This window comes from Sorex araneus, chromosome 6 (assembly GCF_027595985.1).
Source record: "Sorex araneus isolate mSorAra2 chromosome 6, mSorAra2.pri, whole genome shotgun sequence".
Lineage (NCBI taxonomy): Eukaryota > Metazoa > Chordata > Mammalia > Eulipotyphla > Soricidae > Sorex > Sorex araneus.
This window is the reverse complement of record NC_073307.1, coordinates 27768689-27789388: the sequence shown is the minus strand read 5'-3', so window position 1 is coordinate 27789388 and position 20700 is coordinate 27768689. Positions and strand designations below refer to the sequence as shown.

The following is a 20700-nucleotide window of genomic DNA, read 5'->3' as shown; positions in this document are numbered from 1 at the left end:
CAGCTTGGGTTCAATCCCCAATACTTCCAACACCTGGAGCGCCAACAGGGATCCCTGAGTGCAGAACCAGGAGTAAGCAGCGGATATGGCCTCAAAATAAACCAAACAACAAAAGTCTTCAGATTTCAGACAATATCCCATTCTTAGGTCATGAAAAAAAAAAAAGACAACAAAAGAAATCCCCATTGCAGAAAAAAAAAAAAAGGGCAATTTGGGCTAAGGAATCCCTTAAGTATGTTTTGAACTATACCAAACAGTGCTCAGCAATCACTCTTGGTGGTGGTGGAGGACCATATGGGTGTCGGGGGTCAAACGCAGGTCAGTCATGTGCAAGGCAAATGTTTTACCTGCTGTACTATCTCTCTGGTCCCACATGGTTGATATCTATTTCATGCAGCCCATTTGAAAGCAGTCATTTTTAAGTTTGATGGTGCACTGCCATCATCTTTTTTTCCTTTTTGAGTCACACTTGGCGATGCACAGGGGTTACTCCTGGCTCTGCACTCAGGATTTACTCCTGATGGTGCTCAGGGGACCATATGGGATGCTGGGAATCGAACCTGGGTCGGCTGCGTGCAAGGCAAACGCCCTACCCACTGTGCTATCGCTCCAGCCCCTGCCACCATCTTCTATACCCTGTCCATTCCAGATATGTTTTGAAATGTGACGTCACTGTTAGACATGAAATACGAAACCTCTGAAACAATATTTAACTCTGAGATGTTTGGCCTCATTTATGAGAGTGACTATTCCTTCAGATTATACAAGGTGGCAAAGTTATTTTGAATTTGGGTCACCTAAGCCTCCCTTTATTTCCATTTCTGAAAACTGTTTTTGAGAAGAAAAAAACATGAGCAGGTAACAGCGCATTTGCGTCAGTATGAGTAGGTTTGTAATGTGTATGCAAGATAGCACCAGGAAACGGTCCAAATGTGGAATTCAGAGAGAGTACTGGGACCAGGAAATAATGTAGTAGAGGATCCTGACCAGGCACAATTCCCAACACCACATGGTCTCCGGAGTATCACTGGATATAGCCCTGGAGGCTCCCAGGCACTGCAAAGTGGCTCTGGGGGTCCCCAGGGTCACAGGCCCTGAGCAGCACCTCATCTTTAGGTCCAGGTATTGAACTGCTGTCCTCATTGTCCAAGAATCCCTCCCTGGGAGTGGACCCAGAGCAATGCTTGGAAAGCTCTCCTCACAACAACAACAAAAAGATTTTTAAAAAACTCTAAAACCCAAAGTACTCAGAATCCCAAAAAAGTACTTAGAAATAAGTTTAGGGGCCCAGGAGAAAGTACTTGGGCGCCTGAGCATAGCTGGGTTGATTCTAGTGGTCAATGGTACGGCAGGGCCTGAGCAGCTCCGCCTCCTTGGACCTTGGCATCACCTGTCGACCGGGTTGGCTGAGTATCACTGGGAGTGGTCCCTGGGCCCCCTGAGCACTGCTTGGGAGCCCTCTACCACAAAAAATAGTTTAGCACTTAAATGTTAAAAAAATTACACTTGGGAGTGAGGCTTAAGTTTAATTCCACACTACAAGTGTGATCTCAGAAGCTAGTACCACAAGAGAACTTGTGGAAAGCACCAGGTGAGCACCACAACCAAATGTGTGTGACCTCCAGTCACTCACTGCAACAAGGAAGGGAGAGGTTAGGGGAAAACAAGGTGAGCAGATGAACAGAATGTGGTATTAGCCATACATGGAATAGTGATCTGCCACGACAGGAATTACGCATACTATGATACAGGCAAACCTTGAACACTAGGTGAAAGTCACAAAATACCCCCATTATGAATCTAATCATAGTGACATTCAGAACAGGGAAACCAATAATCAACAGGAACAAATGAGGGAATGTCTAGGGCTGAGGGGAGGTTGAGAGGGGGTAACATATTAAGTTATTAAACTTCTCCTCAAGTAGATGAACTGGGGCTTGAGAAATAGCTTGAGTCTTGGCCATACTTGACATTAAGGTGGAGTGGTTAGATCCCAGTCACTGCACAGTCCCCTGAGCACCACCAGGAGCAACCCTGGACTAGCCCCCAAGCACTGCTGGCTGTGGACCCAGAATAGTAACCACCACACATACAAACCCGAAAATGGGTAAACTTGTGGGATATGAACTATGTCTATATAGCTGTTTAAACAAATCACACTGAGGAAAGATCAAACCAAAAATATGAAAACTATTTTGCATCTATGAGTTAGTTTTTGTAGTTTTAGAAACCCCAAAACAGAAATCACTACATTGTTAACTGCATGCCTAGGGCTCTCTCAAGGTAGAGATGTATTGGAAACCCATATAAAAGGCTTCTATTCCAGACAAGCAAGTTCTGTAATAAAACCCAGTCATTGCCAAGGAGACAGTGGGAGCAGTCCCAAAATCAAGTGGAAAAACAAACAAAAGGGAAAAAGAGATGGGAACTGAGGTAAGCTGGCAAAAAAAAACAAAGAAAAAAAAAAGTCCCTTGACTTCCTTCCATAGCATTTTTTTTAAATGTATACAGGAGAAAATAAATGTAAAAAATCTCAAGGGCCAAGCACATGGCTCAGAGGTCTGAAGTTCATGCTTTGAATGTAAGAATCCCAGGTTCAAACCCTAGCACCACATGATCCTCCAAGTAGTGGGAGGTTCCCCCCACCCCAACCCGCCCTGTATCTAGCACCACACTGGGAACAGACTAGGAAGCATTGCTCAGTGTAACTAAAAACAGAAAATCAAAATCTAAAGTCTTGAACATGACATTTTCTTAAGAAAATCCTAAAGGCAATTTCCTTCAAATAAATACGACCTCCAAATGGAACAAATGGGGGCGCTAGAGCGATAGTACAGTGAGTAGGGCATTTGCCTTGCACACGGCCCACCTGAGTTCAATTCCCAGCATCCCATGTGGTCCCCTGAGTACTGCCAGGAGTAATTCCTGAGTGCAAAGCCAGGAGTAATCACTGTGCATTGCCAGGTGTGACTCAAAAAACCAAAAACAAAACAAAAACCAAAAACAAAATAAAACCGAAACCAAATGGAACAAATGTTATACTGTTTGATATAAATAACTGGTTTAGGCCACCATCTAGGGGCTAATTAATGTAGGATGCAAGGTACTTGCCTTGCTCATGGTCAACCCTAATTTGATTCTGGAACCACATATTGTCCCCTAAGCACCACAAAGAGTGACCCTTGAGCACAGAACTAGGTGTAGTCCCTGAAGACTGCTGGGAATAGCCCCAACAAGTAAAAATAAACCACCATCTAACAAGCAGAACTCTCAACACTATATACCCATCAAACTGGCCCAGTAGAAATGAACTGGTTGTGCTATATACTCTCTAATGTTAGGAAATCTTGTCATTTTTGTCAGGGCTTAGGTAGAAATGGTAGGTTGCCTCTCTTTTTTTTCAAAAAAAAAAAAAGGTCAAAAGTCAAGTTTTAGATACTATCTCATAGTTTCAAATAATCATTACAAATTTTTAAAAATTGGGGGGGGAGTTACACTGCAAAGGTTCAACACTTATTCCTGGCTCTGTGCTCATGGATCACTCCTCAGTGCTTGACAGGGAGTCATATGTAATGCCTGCAATTGAATACAGGTTGGCCATGTGCCAGGCAAGAGCCTTCCTTACCCACCATACTAACTCTTCAATCCCCAAATGACCACTTAAAAGCAATCACTGGGGCCCTGTAGTACAGCAGGTAGGGCACTTGCCTTGCTCGTGGTGAAGTTGGATTCACTCATCCCATATGGTCTCTCGAGCCCCACCAGGAATGATCCCTATGTATAGAGTTAGAAGTCTGAGCACTGCCGGCTGTGACCCAAAACACAAAAACAAAAACAATTTAAATAAAAGCAATCACTATGTAATTACATACACACAGAAGATATGTGCCACTGACAAGAATTTATTCTTTGGCTGAGTAAGCCTAATAGCACTCTGGATGATCTGGAGTTATATTTCCAACCCAAATCTAAACTAGTTCCCCCCTCCTCAAAAACATCACAAGACTCCCGTGAAAAGAAAAAAATAGGAAAAAAACATAAAGCTATTCAACATAATTACATTTCACTTGCATTTGGGAATACAAAGGTTATCCTACACTGATGCCACAGAACATATGGTCCTGCTTGTACAGCTCCTCTGCCATTTACACTTAGAGAAAGGCACACAGAGCTGTCTCTTGAAGCAGAGAGGGGATTGTGGCACTGATTTTACCCAGGAGATTCCAGGCTTCCATTTAGAGGACCACATGCTAACGGCAGGTGCACTTTGTGGCTATCATATCTTCATATTCTTTATAAGCAATCGAGCCATCGGGCTCAATAGTCAAAACACTCAAGGGGCTGTATTTGGCTGGCACACATGATGGTTTGGGCACCGAGGAGTCAAGCTTCTCATAGATGATGTTCTGTACCATGGTGTGAACTGGAGAACCATACCGGTGCCCGACTGCCCTCGGACAGTCCCCTTTACAGTACCGTGGGTTGTACCTGTGTGGGGCCACAATCCAGTTGTCCCATTTCAGCTGACTAAAGCTAAGTCTAAAGTCATGGAGTTCACACTCATTTTGGGGGAAAAGGAACTGTTTGAAATATTCACTGAGGTTCAAGGAAGTTGGAACCAGGGGCTTCTTCAGCTCTGAGCTGCTGGTTTTTTGATCCCTTCGGGGACGGGAAGACCTGGAAACCGCAGCGGGCTCCACACGGGCATAGGCAGGCAGACCTTTCTTGTGGTGAGGACACTGGGCACGTCTCCTCTGAGAGTGGACAGAATACCACCTGTGATAAGCCTGGGTGCTTGTGTCATTCAGATACAAAAGCAGTGAGGGGCGCACCAGAAGAGTCAAGTTCCATGTGCCGTCCTGGGCTGAAGGCTGTGGCTGCTCTTTCATGCAAGTCAAATTCACGGCCATGAGAATGCTTCTCTTGTTGGAGGCCACGAAAGGTTGAAGGAGACTGGTCACATCCATCTCGAGCCATTTGTGCTTCTTCTGAAATTCAAGCTGGGAGTTAAAAGTAACTCTTTGAAGAGACTTGAGGGGAAATTCTGGCTCTTTTATCACCAGGTTGCACACACATTTAGCAGTAGAGGGAAAAGACAGGGAGTTATTGAACGTGTAGAGCAAGACCGATTTCAGTAAGTGTTCAACGGCACTCACACGATCCAGGTTAAACAGCAGGTCCACAGATGAAAGGGTTCCTGAGAAGAGAAACAGCCCAGTGGCAGAATCAGAATACAAACCCACTGGTACAGGAAGTCAAGGAATTAGGATTTCATAAAACCCCATCACCCCTTCTCTCCTCTGACTTCCTTAAAGCCTCAAGAAAGAAGGGAGAGAAGGGGCTCGGGTAATAGCTCAAAGGGCTGAGTGCAGGCTTTGCACACAGAAGCCCAGGGTTGGATCTGCAGCAGCCCTGAACTCCTCCAGGTATAGCCACCCCTTCCCTGAAAAATAATTGACGAGCAGTTATCCCAAAATGAAGTTCATTGGAACTGTAAACTACAATTGTTTTATCACCATAAACTCAGAATGACCCAGAATGGCCAGGGTGGTGAGTCAAAGTAACAGGGAATCACTGCATTACAAAGCAACACAATTTAAATGCCAGTCCAGTCCACAGAAGTCTTCTACAGTGCTGGGAAAAATCGTTGCCACTTAACTGACAGAGGCCTTTCACCACCAGTCTGCAGGTGTACAGTGAAACTAATTTTTTAGAATCTTAATAATTTGCTCCAATCATAGAGGAAACAGTGTTTTCTAGAGGAAAAGGGACCAAATGGTCCCCTGAGTACCTGGAGTGATCCCTGAGCACAGGGCTAGGAGTAAATCCTGAGCACTGCCAAGTGTGGCCCAGAAACAAACCACCAAAAACAACAACAAAAGAAAAAAAAAACAGAAGAAAAAGTTTTAGAGGAATCTCTTTTATAGCCAAGGCTCCCAAACTTATTTAACCTACACCCACTTTTTAGAGAAAGAATCATTAATACCACCCATCCCTTGAAATCTTTTTTTTCTTTTTGTTTTAGGGCCACATCCAGAAATAATCTGGAATCACTCCTGGCTGGACTCAGGGGACCATAGCATGCCAAGCAAACACCCTACCTGCTATACAATCTCTCCAGCACACCCCTCCACCCTCACCCAAATCCACCATCTTTAAGCAAACAGAAAGTTCCTTCCAATAGCACCTAGGTGGCTGGAGAGATAGTATAGTGGGTGGGGTGCTTGCCTTGCACTTGGCTGACCTGCCTTCAATCCCTGGTACCACATATGGTAACCGAGTACTACCAGGAGCGATCCCTGAGTGCAGAGCCCGGAGTAAGCCCTGAACACTGCCAGATATAACCCCAACACAAATAAAACAAGACAAAACAAACAAATCCCCCCTAAGTCCCAATGAGCAGCTGATACTACAACTACAGCAACTACGGTCCCACTGCATCATTCCAGCACCCCCAGAGGGCAGAATTACCCACTCTGGAAAACATTAGAGTATCTATCACCTATTACGGAAAACATTGGTCCAGGGAAAACTATAATGAAATTATTTGCTTGGCTCATTAAGATGATATTTTAAGCCCTAACGGACAACAGTCAATGAAGATATAATTACTGAAATTAATTTGAAACACTTGAGTCTGACAATAAGCAGAGGCTCTGAAATCGAACATCAAGGTAGACGTGAGCTTTAAACTGCCACAAATCAACAGCTGAATCAAAAAGTTCTTTTTTTTTTTTGCTTTTTGGGTCACACCTGGCGATGCACAGGGGTTACTCCTGGCTCTGCACTCAGGAATTACCCCTGGCAGTGCTCAGGGGACCATATGGGATGCTGGGATTCGAACCCGGGTTGGCTGCGTGCAAGGCAAACGCCCTACCCGCTGTGCTATCACTCCAGCCCCGAAAGAAGTTATTCTTTAAGCAATGACCTAGCAAGCAAACTTTTTTTCTGCACCGAGGATGAAACTTAGAGCCCACACTAGTAAGGCAAGTGCTCTCCCTCTGAGCTGAAGCCCTAGCCCCCGTAGTAGTTTGGTTTTTTATTTAATTTTTGTTTTATGGGCCACATCTGGCAATGTTCAGGGGTTACTCCTGGCGGTGTTGAGGGACCACATGGAATTTCTGGGGATTAAACCCAGGTTGGCCATGTGCAAGGCAAGCGACTTACTCCCTGTACTCACTCTCTGGCAACCCCTTAGGTTGTTTTTTTTTTTTTTTTGGTTTGTTTTTTAAAAGCCACTGCTCCTTTCTCTCTCACACATGATACCAAGCTGCTTACTAAAAGACCTATCCCAAAGGGGCACTTAAGTGGTTTTTTTTTTTTTTCCCACAGAAACCAAGGGGAACACATCTAAACAAAGCACACCAATAGCTCCATGAGTTGTTTGATGCCCATTTCAAGGCTAGCACGGGTAAAATGGAAAGAATAAGTCAAAATATCTGGTTTTCAGTCTTGATTCTGTGACTAAGAACAGGATGCTAACCTCCAGCAGCATTCTTTTTTGTTTTGTTTGTTTTGTTTTTTGGGTCACACCTGGTGATGCACAGAGGTTACTCCTGGCTCATGTACTCAGGAGTTACTCAGGCGGTGCTTGGGGGACCATATGGGATGCTGGGAATCGAACCCGGGTCGACCGTGTGCAAGGCAAACATCCTACCCGCTGTGCTATTGCTCCAGCAACCCCCTCCACTCCCCACCCCACCACAGCTTTCTTGTTGGCCCTTAGAGCAACAAAGTCTTCTGGCTCTAAAATGTTACCATTTTAGCCCACATTTCACCTGCAGGGGGCAGGAGGCTTAGGAAGAAATAAAAGCAAGTACCAACATTTACTTGGATTTGGCTACTGAGCAACAGACAAAGTAAAATGCAATTCCAGGAGGGAGCATTCTAAAATTCAAGAGCAGAGGTAACTACTGTTTTCCCCCACCCATGAAGCAATGTGCTCCTACACACCTGTTACCTGGTCCCCTGGAGACTGCTTGTGCTGGGCACAGGGGGTGAAGAGCCGAACAGTGTTGTAGAGGTGACTTCTGTTGGATTTGGGGATCCCTTCTTTGGTTGCGTATGCCTTATAGAGCCTCTTCATGTAGCGCAAAGCCCGGGAATCAGGCTGCAGCCTAGGGGTCCCACCTTGCTCGTCATAGAGAACCTTGAAGAGAGGCGGGAGGAGGCCAGCTCTCTCTCTCCCATCTAACGGCTGCAGCAAAGACCAGGGCGCAGCCCCAGATTCCAACTCAGCGCTACTTGTAATCTGCGCCTCAACCCTGGAGGCCTGAGAACCAAGAATAAGAGGAAAACACAGCCAAGCCACGCAGCCAAACCAAAGGAATCTATGTGGAAGCGCCATGACTTGGAAAAACTAGAGAGAAACACATTTCCCCATCTCCTTTTCCCGAAAAGCCAGGAAGCGCTTGGCTTGGTCTCTTAAATAAATCTTAGGTGTGTGGATGGGTTGCGGGTACTTCTGTAATCAGATCTAAAGAAGGCCTACCTGAAGAGATCATCTTTATCAGGTGTATATCAAACAGCTGAGAAACCGTAATTATCCAATTTATCTTCATTAGTTTTACTTCATTTTTCTCTTTCCCTATCCCTGGCTTTTAAAAATTATTACTATTTTTACAGTGCTAAGGGCTTGAACTCTGGACTTCTCTTACACAATGGCAAGTGCTCAACCACTGAGCTATATCCCCACACATAGCCAACCTCCCCACCCCCACCACCTTTTTTTTCTTTTCTGGTCTTGGGGCAATACCTAGCGGTGCTCAGGGCTTATTCCTGGCTCTATGCTTCAGGGATCAATCTTGGTGCTTGGGAGATTATATGTGATGCCAAGGCCAGAACCCAGGTTGGCTGTGTGAAAGGCAAATGCCTTAGCCACTGTACTATTGCCCCAACCCACCCACTCTCTTTTTAAAATAGGGGTGACCCTGGAGGTGCTCAGAAATGAGCAGATACTGTTTTCCTGAGTAGAGATACACCCTGGGTAGTGAGGGCCTGGAGGTTTAGGTGGTGAAGTTCTCAAAGAAGCTAGATTCCATGATGTGGAGGTTGGGGGGGGGGGGAGTGGCATATTATAATGAGACTGAACTCAAAGTCTTGAGCTATGCCCCAGCCAGTTTTCTGAGCTTTTTAATTAAAAGGCTCAGTCAACTTGAGGAATGATCTTAAAATAAAACCTTGTTTTTGTTGTCCATTTTCTTGGGTCACACCTCACTGGCTTCTCTGAGCCCCGTGCTTGAGGTGGGGAGGTTGCCTTAGGTGATGCTGGGGCTAACCGTATGATGTTGGGTTTTCAACACGAAAAGCAGCTTATGATGCTCAGGCCCCTGAACATCTCCCAGAACTTTAAGAAAGATATATATTTTTTTTCTCTCTCTCTCTCTTTTTTTTTTTTTTTGCTTTTTGGGTCACATCCAGCGATGCTCAGGGGTTACTCCTGGATTTGCACTCAGGAATTGCTCCTGGCAGTGCTTGGGGGACCATATGGGATGCCGGGGATCGAACCTGGGTCGGCCGCGTGCAAGGCAAACGCCCTACCCGCTGTGCTATCGCTCCGGCCCCTTTATTCTCTCTTTTGATTTCTGGCCATACCCCACAGATCACGAATTACTCCTGGTGTTCAGGGAAACATGATAGGGCTGAACTGGCATCTGCCAAGTGCAAGGCAAATGCTCGAAACTCTGTGATCTCTGTCACTGTCATTCCGTTGCTCATCGATTTGCTCAAGTGGGCACCAGTAACGTCTCCATTGTGAGACTCATTGTTATTGTTTTTTTGCATATCAAATATGCCACGGGTAGCTTGCCAGGCTCTGCCGTGTGGGCTAGATACTCTCGTTAGCTTGCCGGGCTCTCCAAGAGGGGCGAGGAATCAAACCCAGGTCGGCCGCGTGCAAGGCAAACGCCCTGCCGCTGTGCTATCGCTCCAGCCCGTGATATCTCTAGAGATTAGAATTTTATGTGTCTTATGTGCTTGGTGAAATTTCCAAATGGAAAGCTAATTGTTCAGGATGATGTGCAGATTTACTGGAATGTTCTATTAGGTTTACTCTCTTCCACTTTCATCACCACTGCTACCACTTTCAGGGGCTTAGAATACCTACTGTGAGTTTGGAGGATGGAAGTCATAGCTGATACTGAGATTCCAGGGATCTGGGAACTAGCAGGTTGCTAGTTGTTCCATTATAGTCCAGTCTTAAGTAAACTAGGTGCTTGGAGAACCCCAATATGCTTTTTAAAAGGAGGACATCACCTTCACCCTGACAACTGATCTCAAGGGTCAAGGATTAGCTCAAGGATCCAAAGTGTTGGTGGCATGCTGGAGGTCAAGACTGGATCCTCCTGCACTACCAAGACTTAGCCCCTGAGCACTAAAAGGTATGACCCTATACATATCACATATATAGTGTCTTTACTCTGATTTACTGCACACATTCATTTATCTATATATTTACATACACACACACACACACACACACACACACACACACACACATATATATATGGTTTTGGGGTCAGGGCTTACTCCTGGCTCTGTGCTGAGTCAGTCCTCAGTCCCTGGGGATCAAAAGCGGAGCCAAGGATCTAACTTAGATTGGCCACATGCAAGGTGGCAAGCACCTTAATAATCCCTGTACTATCTCTCTGGGCACCTCACCTCTACACGTTTTTGAATGAAAGGTGTTCAGTTACTAGGAAATGCTTTTCAGCTTATCTAACGGTGGTGGGACTGGCTAGGGGCCTGTTGTTAACTGCTGTACTTGTGCCCGGGCCTGGGAGCTGCAAGTCGGCTGGAGATTTTGCTTTAGGATGAACTGGCCAAGGCGCACCATAAACGGTTGAAAAGACGCAGCGCCACCCTTAAGGAACTGGGTTGGCTGGCACGAAGCCAAGCCCCCGGGGCCAAGAGAACCGGCCCGCGCGGTCCCTCCGTCGTCAGGGCAGGTGTGCGTGCCAACCTGAAACCGGCCTGTGGCCAACCCTTGGCGCCAAGCAGAAAGGCACGTTCAGAAAACACGACAACGCCTCCCCCGGGACCCCGGGGAGGTGTGTGACGGGGGGGGACGGAGCCCTCGGCTGCCCAATGCGCCCCGCCGGCGGGCTCAGTGGGCCACTACTATACAATGACTGCAATTCTTTCCTCGCGGCGGAACTGAGGAAAAACCTGGGCATTCCTGCCGGGAAGGCCGCCAGGGGCTGGAAGGCAGCAGCTGAGCCGCCCCACGGGGGCGTCCCTGACTCAGTCAGTCCCGGGGGCCGCAGATGGCGGAGCGCGGTGAGGAGAGCGCGCGGCCAGCGCGGCCCCCGCAACTCGGCGGGCTCCTTTCTCGTTACCTCTTTGTCCCCTCGGGCGCCCGGCCGCTTCGTGCGGCGCCACGGAAACGGGCAAGAGAGCTGGGGGTTCCGAGGAGAAACGCGAGGGCCTCAGGGGTAGCCCCGGGATCCTAGAGTCGGCTCAGCGCCCGCCAGGCCGAAGGGCCGCCCACTCAGGGTCACCGGGTCAGGGCTCGGCTCTCCCGACCCCGAGCTACAGCACCCGCCCCGCGGACGGCGGGAAATGGTCCCTTCCGGAAGTGACCTCACGGGCGTCCAGCACCGCTTCCGCTTCCGCCGGAAGAGGAGGGCGGATCCAGCCCACGGCAGTGGAGGGCGAGGTGACCCTGGTGCGGGTTCGGGTGTTGGTCGGGTGGCTTCTGGCGGTGTGAGGACGCTCGCTGCCAGGACCAGGGAAGAGGACGAGCGCCAGGGAGGGCATCTCGGGTTGGGGCCGGCGCGTGCCGGGACCGGATTAAACGACTGTCGTCCCCTCCTTCCCCTTGGTCCTTCAGGGGCCGCCGCCACGATGGGCCGCGAGTTCGGGCACCTGGCGCGGATGCGGCATGTGATCTCCTACAGCCTGTCTCCCTTCGAACAGCGCGCCTTCCCGCACTACTTCAGCAAGGGCATCCCCAACGTGCTGCGCCGCACGCAGGCGTCCATCCTTCGCGTGGTCCCGCGTAAGTACCTGCCCCGGCGGGGGGCTGCAGCCGGGTCGGCCGGAGGGACGGGGGTTACCCCCGGCCAGTTGCTCCTCCCAGCCAGTGCTCATCACCACACCCTGCGCGCCCTGCTCGTCCTATCGTCTCCCCATCTTCCACAATGAGGAATCTGAGTCACGGAGACCTTAAGTGACTGGCCCAAGGTCGCTTCCTGAGTCCAGCGTCTCCCACAGGGCATCTTTAACCTCTTTTCTCCCGGCGAATGTTAAGCGTGCAGCAGACCGGGAGACTGATCCGTACAGCATGGCCAACACGCTGCCTTCAGTGGCTTCAGCCTTAGGAGGGTTAAACGATGACGATTATGTGGTGCGAGTTTTATCTCTTATCTCAAGATGACGTTTCCCCGAGCTGGATATGGATAGACCATTTGGTCACCTGCAAAATAAGGGTGTAATGTAACCTTTCTGTATCATCTGGTTTAAAGTTTCTGGAAAACTAAAGAGAGGCAGAATCCGCTCATCGGAAACAAGGGCTGGGTCGTCGGTGCCTTCCCCAAACCCAGTGCTTTACTCTCCCTTTTCTTTTCAAAGCATTTATAGGTTTTTACCTTGTCTACACGTGGGGAACCCAGGAATTTGAGAAATCCAAGAGGAAGAATCCAGCCGACTATGAAAATGACTCATGAGCAGCTCACCTAGAACGCGGCCCCTCTTTGGGAGAGGAGTCTGCAGTTGCATCTCAGAGACTCAATAAAATTACTATGGGCTACACAGTGGTGCTTTGACATTTTTTGGGACCATTCTTTGATGTCATTTCTAGTACTGAAGGCCTGAACTCCATTCCCTAGGATTCCTGAATGACTTGGGTTAGTCTGTTGGCTTGCTGAATGATGGGGGTGTACCCCATATTAGTAATCCAAAAGATCAAGATTGCCCCTACAGGAGCTGGAAAGATAGCACAGCTGGTAGGGCATTTGCCTTACACGCCACCGACCTGGGTTCGATTCCCAGCATCCCATATGGCCTCCCTGGCACTGGCAGGAGAAATTCCTGAGTTTATGAGTCTGGAGTAACCTCTATGCATCGCTGGGTGTAACCCAAAAAGCAAAAAAAAAAAAAAAAAAAAATTGCCCCTACAGATACTTTGCCATCTGCACAGTTGTGAGAGGCACAGAGAGGGGGAAGTGCTGATACTGGCAGGAACTCTTCCCTTTGCACAAGCAAGCTAGCTTTGTTTTTTGGGCCGCAACAGAGGTGCTGGGGCAGGGGCTACTCCGGCTTTGTGCTTGTGGGGTCATTTGGGGCTGGGAATCAAACCCTGGACTCAGCTTGCAAAGACTGTGCTCAGCACTTTGAACTCTCCCTCTCCTACTTAAGTAAGCTCTTAAACCTTACTGCTGCCTTTGAAGTACTCAACTCATCTTGCAGATAACACTGCCCCACATAGGAAAGCAATTTGCCTGCAATTATAAAGCCATTGAATGGTAGAGGCTGGTGCTAAAGTTTATGTGCCTAAACAAACCTGTCCTATTCTGTATTCCCATAGGATGGGCCTCAGCATGAGGAGACAGGTACAAAAAAGGAAAGGAGGCAATCCCTTGACGTCTGAACCTGGGGTCAGCAAAAGGGCAATGTGTTTCTGACAAAATAGTTTTATTTAGGAAATAGTTTAGAGTCCCAGGATGTAGATGAAGAGCAGAAACATGCCCCAAGCTAGAATGTATAATGGAGTAGTTTTGTTTTTGAAACTTTTTTTTTTGCTTTTTGGGTCACACCTGGCGATGCACAGGGGTTACTCCTGGCTCTGCACTCAGGAACCACTCCTGGAGGTGCTCAGGGGACCATATGGGATGCTGGGAATCAAACCCGGGTTGGACACGTGCAAGGCAAACGCCCTACCTGCTGTGCTATCGCTCCAGCCGCTGAAACTTTTTTATTTTTTGCTTTTTGGGTCACACTGGCGATGCACAGGGGTTACTCCTGGCTCTGCACTCAGGAACCACTCCTGGCGGTGCTCAGGGGACTATATGGGATGCTGGGAATCGAACCCGGGTTGGCCACATGCAAGTCAAACGCTCTACCCGCTGTGCTATCACTCCAGCCCCTGAAACTTGTTTTGAACCCTATTTTCTCAGGCCCATTGTAGTTTTCTTCTAGTGCCTTTCTGTCATCTTTCTGGGAGGTGTGGATGGTTCGAGGGGTGTAACCCAGAGTTTCATACATGTGAGCATGTGCTCTACTACTGAGTTTATATACTTGCCCTTGAATTGTATTTTCTGGGAGAGGCGGTTGTCTCCCCAGTGATGCTGGGGAAGAATTCTGGGCTACTCAGCTCTTGCAGAGCAAGTCTGAAGTTTCAGTGCTCAGCCACAATGTAGTATTAATGTCAGGCCTGGAGGTACTTGGGATTATATCGGTCACCCAGCAGTACTAGGGCACTAGGGGAATACCAAATGGTGCTGGGGGGAAGGGAGGGGTGGACTAAAGAATTTTAATGAAAAAACTGGTTTTTGAGTCACACCCAGCTGTGCTCTAGGCTTATTTCTGGCTCCCTGCTTGGGGATCACTCCTCACAAAGCTTACAGGACTTTATGCAGCACCAGGGATCAAACCAGGCTTGACTATTCAAAGCAAGCAGCTTAAGACCCTGTTCTATTTCTCCTGAGTTACATTTTTTTTTGTTTGAATTTTTCTCAAATTGAAATTTTAAGTACGATGATTTACAAAGTTATAGTGAGTTTTATAGTTGCACATCAGTCTCTTTTTCCTTGTAAACATTAAAATTGGGACTAGAGTGATGGTACAGGGGGCAGAGCATTTGCCTTGCACAAGGTGGACCTGGGTTTGATCCCTGGTATCCCATCTCGTCTCTTGAGCCCTGCCAGGAGTTATTCCTGATTGCAGAGCCAGGAGGAAGCCCTGAGCACCACCAGGTGTGGCCCCCAAACAAGAAAAATGAATTGTTGTAATTATTTTCAAGGCTGGAGTAATAGCACATTGGGTAGGGCATTTGCCTTGCACACGGCCAACCCGGGTTCGATTCCTCCGTCTCTCTTGGAAAGCCCGGCAAACTACCGAGAGTATCTTGCCCTCATGGCAGAGCCTGGCAAGCTACCCGTGGCGTATTCAATATGCCCAAAACAGTAACAAGTCTCACAATGGAGACATTACTGCTGCCCACTCAAGCAAATCAATGAACAACGGGATGACAATGATACAGTGATAGTGAGTTTTAGACATACAATGTTCCAACACTAATCCCACCACCACTGTCAACTTCCCTCTGTCAGTGTTTCTAGGTTCCCTCTGACCCACCTTCCCTTTCCCCAAGATTGCAACCTCGGGGCTGGAGTGATAGCACAGCGGGTAGGGCGTTTGCCTTGCACGCGGCCAACCCGGGTTCGAATCCCAGCATCCCATATGGTCCCCTGAGCACCTCCAGGGGTAATTCCTGAGTGCAGAGCCAGGAGTAACCCCTGTGCATCGCCAGGTGTGACCCAAAAAGCAAAAAAAAAAAAGATTGCAACCTCAACAGGCACATTTTTTAGTCGTTGAAGTTTGGACGCCTGAATTTTAATTATCTTAGTATAAAAGGAAATTCCCTTCAAACAGGAGATGGTGTGCACAGTTGTCGACTGATTTATGCTTCTGATTCTGTACCATCTCTAGAAATTACTTCTTCCAAGGATACTTCCTGTTGGCCCAAAGCAGCAATTTTCATGGTATAACAAACTCAGGCTATGAGCTTGTTATTTTTTTCTGTTACGGGCCACTCCCAGTGATGCTTAGGAGAGGCTAATGGATTGAACCCAGGTCGGCCATCTGCAAGGCAAACATCCTACCTGCTGCACTATCTCACCAGGCACATCTTGTCATTCCATTAGTTTTGGAGTCACACCAGGCAGTGGGTCACTTGCGGCAGTATTTGAAACGCTGGGAATCAAAATTAGGGCTTCAGCATGCAATGCATATGTGTTGGCTCTTTGGACTAATTTCCTGGCCCCTTTTTTCCCAGCAACCAAAACTTAAATATGAATAAAAAAATTTTGTGCTATAATGCAGTCTGAGTCTGAGAGTTGTGCCCATACTGTTTTGGTATTCTCTTCAAGCATCTTCATTCGGGGCTGGAGCGAGCACAGCGGCTAGGGCATTTGCCTCGCATCTGGCCGACCCAGGTTTGATTCCCAGCATTCCATATGGTTCCCCGAGCACCGCCAGGAGTGATTCCTGAGTGCAGAGCCAGGAGTAACCCCTGAGCATTGCCGGGTGTGACCTAAAAAGCAAAAAAAAAAAAAAAAAAAGCAAGCATCTTCATTTCAATACAGGCAAGAAATCTGTATTCCTGGGCTTTTCAGGGCCCATATAATAGATATTAAAGTAAAGCCACAGGATTGTGATAAGGAAATAAGATCATTTGTATGACAGGGTGACACAATTAATAAAGGAGTTAAATGATGAAAATTCTTGCCTCACCATACATGGGTCAACTTTCCTGTTTGGTAATTTGTTGGTTTATTTTTAGGACTTACTCTCTTACTTGGCAAATAGTTGAATCTTGGAGAGTCCTTTGAGAATCTGATGAAAACTATGGGCCTGGGCTGGGGTTGTGGCTCAGAAGCAGAGAACACAATCTGCAGTGAAACACTGGGTTCGATCCCTGGCAAACAGGCACACATGTGCACACATACACACCCCTGTGGATCAGAACAAGTTTCAAGCAGTTCACCTGCTGGGGAGGACGACTGCCTTGATTGCAATTCATCTTCTTTTCACTCTTATTTTCATGCCAAGCTTTCTAGGGGAGATAATCCTTGTTTTACAGTTTGTGTTTTTATGGGCCACACCCAGTAATACTCAAGGGTTACTCCTGTCTCTGTGCTCCATATGGGATGCCAGGGATTGAACCTGAGTCTGCTGTATGCAAGGCAAGTGCTCTACCATACTCTCTCTCTCCAGTCCAATGGTACTCATTTAATACTGACTTTATTTCTTTTTGATTCTTTGACCCCTCTGTTACTATCTTAAAATCAAACTTACCTTTCTGAGCCCAGATGAGAAATTAGCCGTTAGTCTGAATTCTGCTTATGCTTGGGAGAGATTTACTATGAAGACATGGCTATCACCTCTTCCACATGGCGTTTCTCTACTTACGCTTGGGGGCTTAGAACCTCTGTGGCAAAGTGCTTAGGCAGTAGGGGGCAGGTATGGTGAATAGGAACATCCCAGTACTTTTTTTTTTTTTCTTTTTGGGTCATAACTGTCAATGCACAGGGGTTACTCCCGGCTCTGCACTCAGGTACACCTGGCAGTGCTCAGGGGACCATATGGGATGCTGGGAACCAAACCCAGGTCAGCCATGTGCAAGGCAAATGCCCTACCCGCTGTACTGTCGCTCCAGCCTTATCCCAGTAATTTCATACATGAAAGGGAACTGGGATAGGGACCAGTCTGTAGAACTCCATCAAGAAAAGGGACCCAAGTGTACAGAGTACAGTAGGTAGAGAGGTTTGCCTTACATGTGGCACCCTAGGTTTGATCTTTAGTACCCATATGGTCCCTGAGCCTGCTGGAAGTGATCCCTGAGTACTCCCTGATGGGTGTGATCCCAGAGCCAGGAGCAAGCCCTGAGCAACACTGGGGGTGGCCCCAAACCAATTTTTTTTTTAAAAAGAAAAGAGGAAAGAATCTTAAGAAGTAACAGTCGCTGCCATGGGGATCAAGGCCTGTAGCCCCTTGGGGGGTTGCAGTCCTAGTATGGAACACCATCGTCTACTGTTAGGGTCCAAGCACTTACTTGTCCTAAAGCCCTTCTTTTCTTCAGCAATGCTCTTGCCCCAACAAGGATTTTTAGCTCTGGGATGCAGGAACTCTCCGGTCTGTCGGCAGAGTCCCCAAGATGCAGGCCAACCTAGTCCAGGTCCAGAGGTCTGTGTCAGTTACAGCCGGGTAAAAAGCAAATACACTTTGACCCTTTGTTGAAGTTTTACCTAGAAGTTTTTCTTTTTTTTTTTTTCTTTTTAATTAGGCACCCCTTGCTAAGGGGGAGAAAGTTCCCAACTACTGCCCAGCTCTAAGGTGCTCTCCTGGGATCAATGAACTGCTGGTGCAGATATACCCTTTCCTCCCATTTCATCCTAGGCAGCAGCAGAAAATGCCTGGGAGTTGTATTGAAGTTACCAATCTACAAGCTATCGAATGTGCTGTAGTCTCATTTTCTTCTAGTGAACTGATCATTTAAACTCCTAAATGGTATCGGGGAAGCCTGAGAGATCTACTTCCATCTCTATAAAAAGTTCAGAGAGGCTGGCCTGGGGTCAGTTACCTACCTGGACTCCTGGTTCCTGCCTCCCAGCCCTGAGTTTTAACTATGGCGAGCATTGTTAAAGGTTGCTGAGAACTTCCTGCTGAGGGAACATGAACATGATGTGTTTATCCTTTAAGACACTTAATTGCAGAGCTCAGAGACTTATTTTTTTCATCAGAATCAAGTCTTATTGTATACAAAAGGAGTGAAGTGGCTAGAGATTGGTCACTCCAGCTGTCAGACTCTTTATGAATTTCGTTTTGCTCTTTCTTCCACTTATCTCGTACACAATGGTGCTCAGGAATCATTCTGGGCAGTGTTTGGGGAACCATATGTGGTACCGGAGATTAAACAATCTGTGTGATGACAGGGACTGAACTTGGGCTCGCACTGTGCAATCTAAGTGTTTTAGCCTCTGTATTATCTTTCTGGCCCCCTTTGCCTCATATTTAAATATAATGGAAGCAAGTGAAAATGTAAACAGCTACTGAGCTAGTTTAGATGCTGCTGCTGGTTTTCCTCACACTGGTGAATCTCCCAGGCAGACTCAAGAATCTTTTCTTTGGAGCTGAGGTATGGGATACAACCAAGGGATACAATATGGATATGGGATACAATACAGTCCTTGAGCCACAAAGGCGTCCACCTTTGTGGAAGGTTGTCACACCCAGGAAGATGGAAAGCCTATCTCTCCTCAGCACAAGGAACTCTGAGCTCCTGATTCCTCCTGTGGTTTTGATATTGGCTTTATAAATCAATACAAAAGGCTAGCTTGACTTTGCTGGGTAGTAGAAGGATTTTGGAATGAGCCATTCCAAATCCTGTTTGGCCCATCATTTCAGACTAGTTATGTAGAGGCTGGCACTGAGTCCTCAGATCCAAATGGCTCTAGGACATCACGTCGCCAACTCTTTTGCTTACTAATCGGATTTGTGTTCTTACCCAATGTTCACTAGGTCATCACAGAACCTTCTGCCCACTTCACAAAGGCTCCCAGTTAGGCTGCCTACTTGGGGTGGGTTTGGCTTAGTTTTTTGCAGTGTTCCTGAATGGCAGGCAGTGGATCAGACCTGTGTAGTCACACCCTTCCCAGTTCCACCTCAGGGACCTGCCAACCCATCCTCTTCTCCCCTGGCCAAAGGATGGGCTACCAGCCTGTTTCACTTCCAGCCAGGCTGCATCTCTCCCACTTTTTCTTGGAGAACAGGCAGGTTCTTATCAAATATCCACCCCCCTAGAGATGAGAAGGGAAGAAGTATCAGGCAAATTTTAAAGGAGGAAGACATCAGAAAAAGAATCTTGCTGCATTTCTCTTCATGGTTTATTCTTCCAGGCCATCATAGTATGGCCTAATTTTTCTCCTTTACAGAGTTCGCTATTCCCCTCAAATTAACTAAAATCCCCATGTTATTTAACAAGTAGTCCCAATTTAGATGCATACTCCTTGGTTAGAAAGCTACAGCAGCTCGACCTTTGGCCATGGAGGTACCTCAGCCCTGACTATTTCCCCAAGGCTGCCGGAAGGATCTGCACTGTGGAGGAAAGCCTATTCACTCAAGGAACCACATTTGTCACCACCACAAAAGCTCTGCCAGAGCCTGGGAGGTGACTCAAAGGGCCACAGTGCATCCTATATAGACAGGAGCCCTGGCTTGGACCCCCAGAACTCCAGAGATCCTTTGAGTACACACCAGGAGTGTCCCCAATTCCACCTAATCCCAACCTCTCCCAGTGATATAGAAGCTACTCGTCATTCACATTTTACAAAACAAAATGCAACCTATTCACCTGTGGGTCAAGTCCACCTCACATTAGTCATCATAACCCAGTCCTGGGACAGGGTAGGTAGGTCCAACTGAATTTGCCCCAACTGGGTCTCTTTTTTTGCTTTATGTCAAAAGTTCTGAACCAGATAATTAGGGTGACTGCCCATATATGCAGAGAGGATCTGAGAAACCCATGCCATCTAAGTACGGTGACAAGGGCATTATCTAGTTGCCTATAGTAATAGACCAGTTGAAGGGGGTCACCAATGTCTCAGGACCACGTTCTATTTTGATCACAGAGCGATCCCACAGAGCTATTTTAGAATCAAAGTGTGCCAAGATGCCAGGCTTCCCTTAAGAGCATCACGTGGCTTTAAAAGAAGGTGTGTGGTGTTGGTGCTGACTTGATAAAATGGGTTAGGGTCCAAGCCAACAACATAACTACTCAAAGTCCAGGTGAGGATCAGTAAATGCAACGTGCCTGAATGGAAGGCCTTGAGCACATTCCTCTGGTAGACATTAACTTATTAAATCGACCCTGATTGCAAATATAAACTTTGTCCCCATCTCATCTGGCAACCATAAAAGAGGTGGATTTCTGTCTATAAAAGGAAATGGGAACAGCCCCCTGGCTTTCAGGTTCCAACATCC

At 47.3% G+C, this 20700-nt stretch overlaps 2 protein-coding genes across 4 annotated transcripts; one reads left to right on the top strand and one right to left on the bottom strand.

The window, feature by feature from the left end:
- Positions 1-3926: 3926 nt before the first annotated feature.
- GDF9 (growth differentiation factor 9) lies at positions 3927-11466 on the bottom strand. Of its 2 annotated transcripts, XM_055143344.1 has the most exons (3): positions 11337-11466; positions 7954-8149; positions 3927-5197 (listed from the first exon to the last, which is right to left on the bottom strand). In XM_055143344.1, exons 2-3 carry the CDS (start codon positions 8084-8086, stop codon positions 4251-4253), a joined length of 1080 nt encoding a protein of 359 aa, XP_054999319.1. In that variant the 5' UTR covers positions 8087-8149; positions 11337-11466; the 3' UTR covers positions 3927-4250. The 2 variants fall into 2 exon arrangements, with proteins under 2 accessions (XP_054999319.1, XP_004609913.2); XM_004609856.2 differs by lacking the exon at positions 11337-11466 and having other exon boundaries at positions 7954-10506.
- A 39-nt stretch (positions 11467-11505) lies between these two features.
- LOC101540389 (cytochrome b-c1 complex subunit 8) lies at positions 11506-12748 on the top strand. 2 transcript variants are annotated; one of them, XM_055143345.1, is made up of 3 exons: positions 11506-11656; positions 11831-11998; positions 12571-12748. In XM_055143345.1, the coding sequence occupies exons 1-3, from the start codon at positions 11560-11562 to the stop codon at positions 12663-12665; spliced, it is 360 nt and encodes a 119-aa protein (XP_054999320.1). In that variant the 5' UTR covers positions 11506-11559; the 3' UTR covers positions 12666-12748. The 2 variants fall into 2 exon arrangements, with proteins under 2 accessions (XP_054999320.1, XP_004610025.2); XM_004609968.2 differs by having other exon boundaries at positions 11517-11665.
- The last annotated feature ends 7952 nt before the right edge of the window (positions 12749-20700 follow it).

What these genes read in the sequence shown, in the direction of transcription:
- GDF9 (XM_004609856.2), bottom strand. Translation starts at nt 8,347, where the DNA reads ATGGCGCTTCCACATAGATTCCTTTGGTTTGGCTGCGTGGCTTGGCTG. An exon ending in TCCAGGGGACCAGGTAACAG is followed by an intron (nt 5,198 to 7,953) that starts GTGTGTAGGAGC and finishes TTCTCTTCTCAG; the next exon opens with GAACCCTTTCATCTGTGGAC.
- LOC101540389 (XM_004609968.2), top strand. Translation starts at nt 11,560, where the DNA reads ATGGTCCCTTCCGGAAGTGACCTCACGGGCGTCCAGCACCGCTTCCGC. An exon ending in TGGAGGGCGAGGTGACCCTG is followed by an intron (nt 11,666 to 11,830) that starts GTGCGGGTTCGG and finishes TTGGTCCTTCAG; the next exon opens with GGGCCGCCGCCACGATGGGC. An exon ending in CATCCTTCGCGTGGTCCCGC is followed by an intron (nt 11,999 to 12,570) that starts GTAAGTACCTGC and finishes TTCTTTTCAAAG; the next exon opens with CATTTATAGGTTTTTACCTT.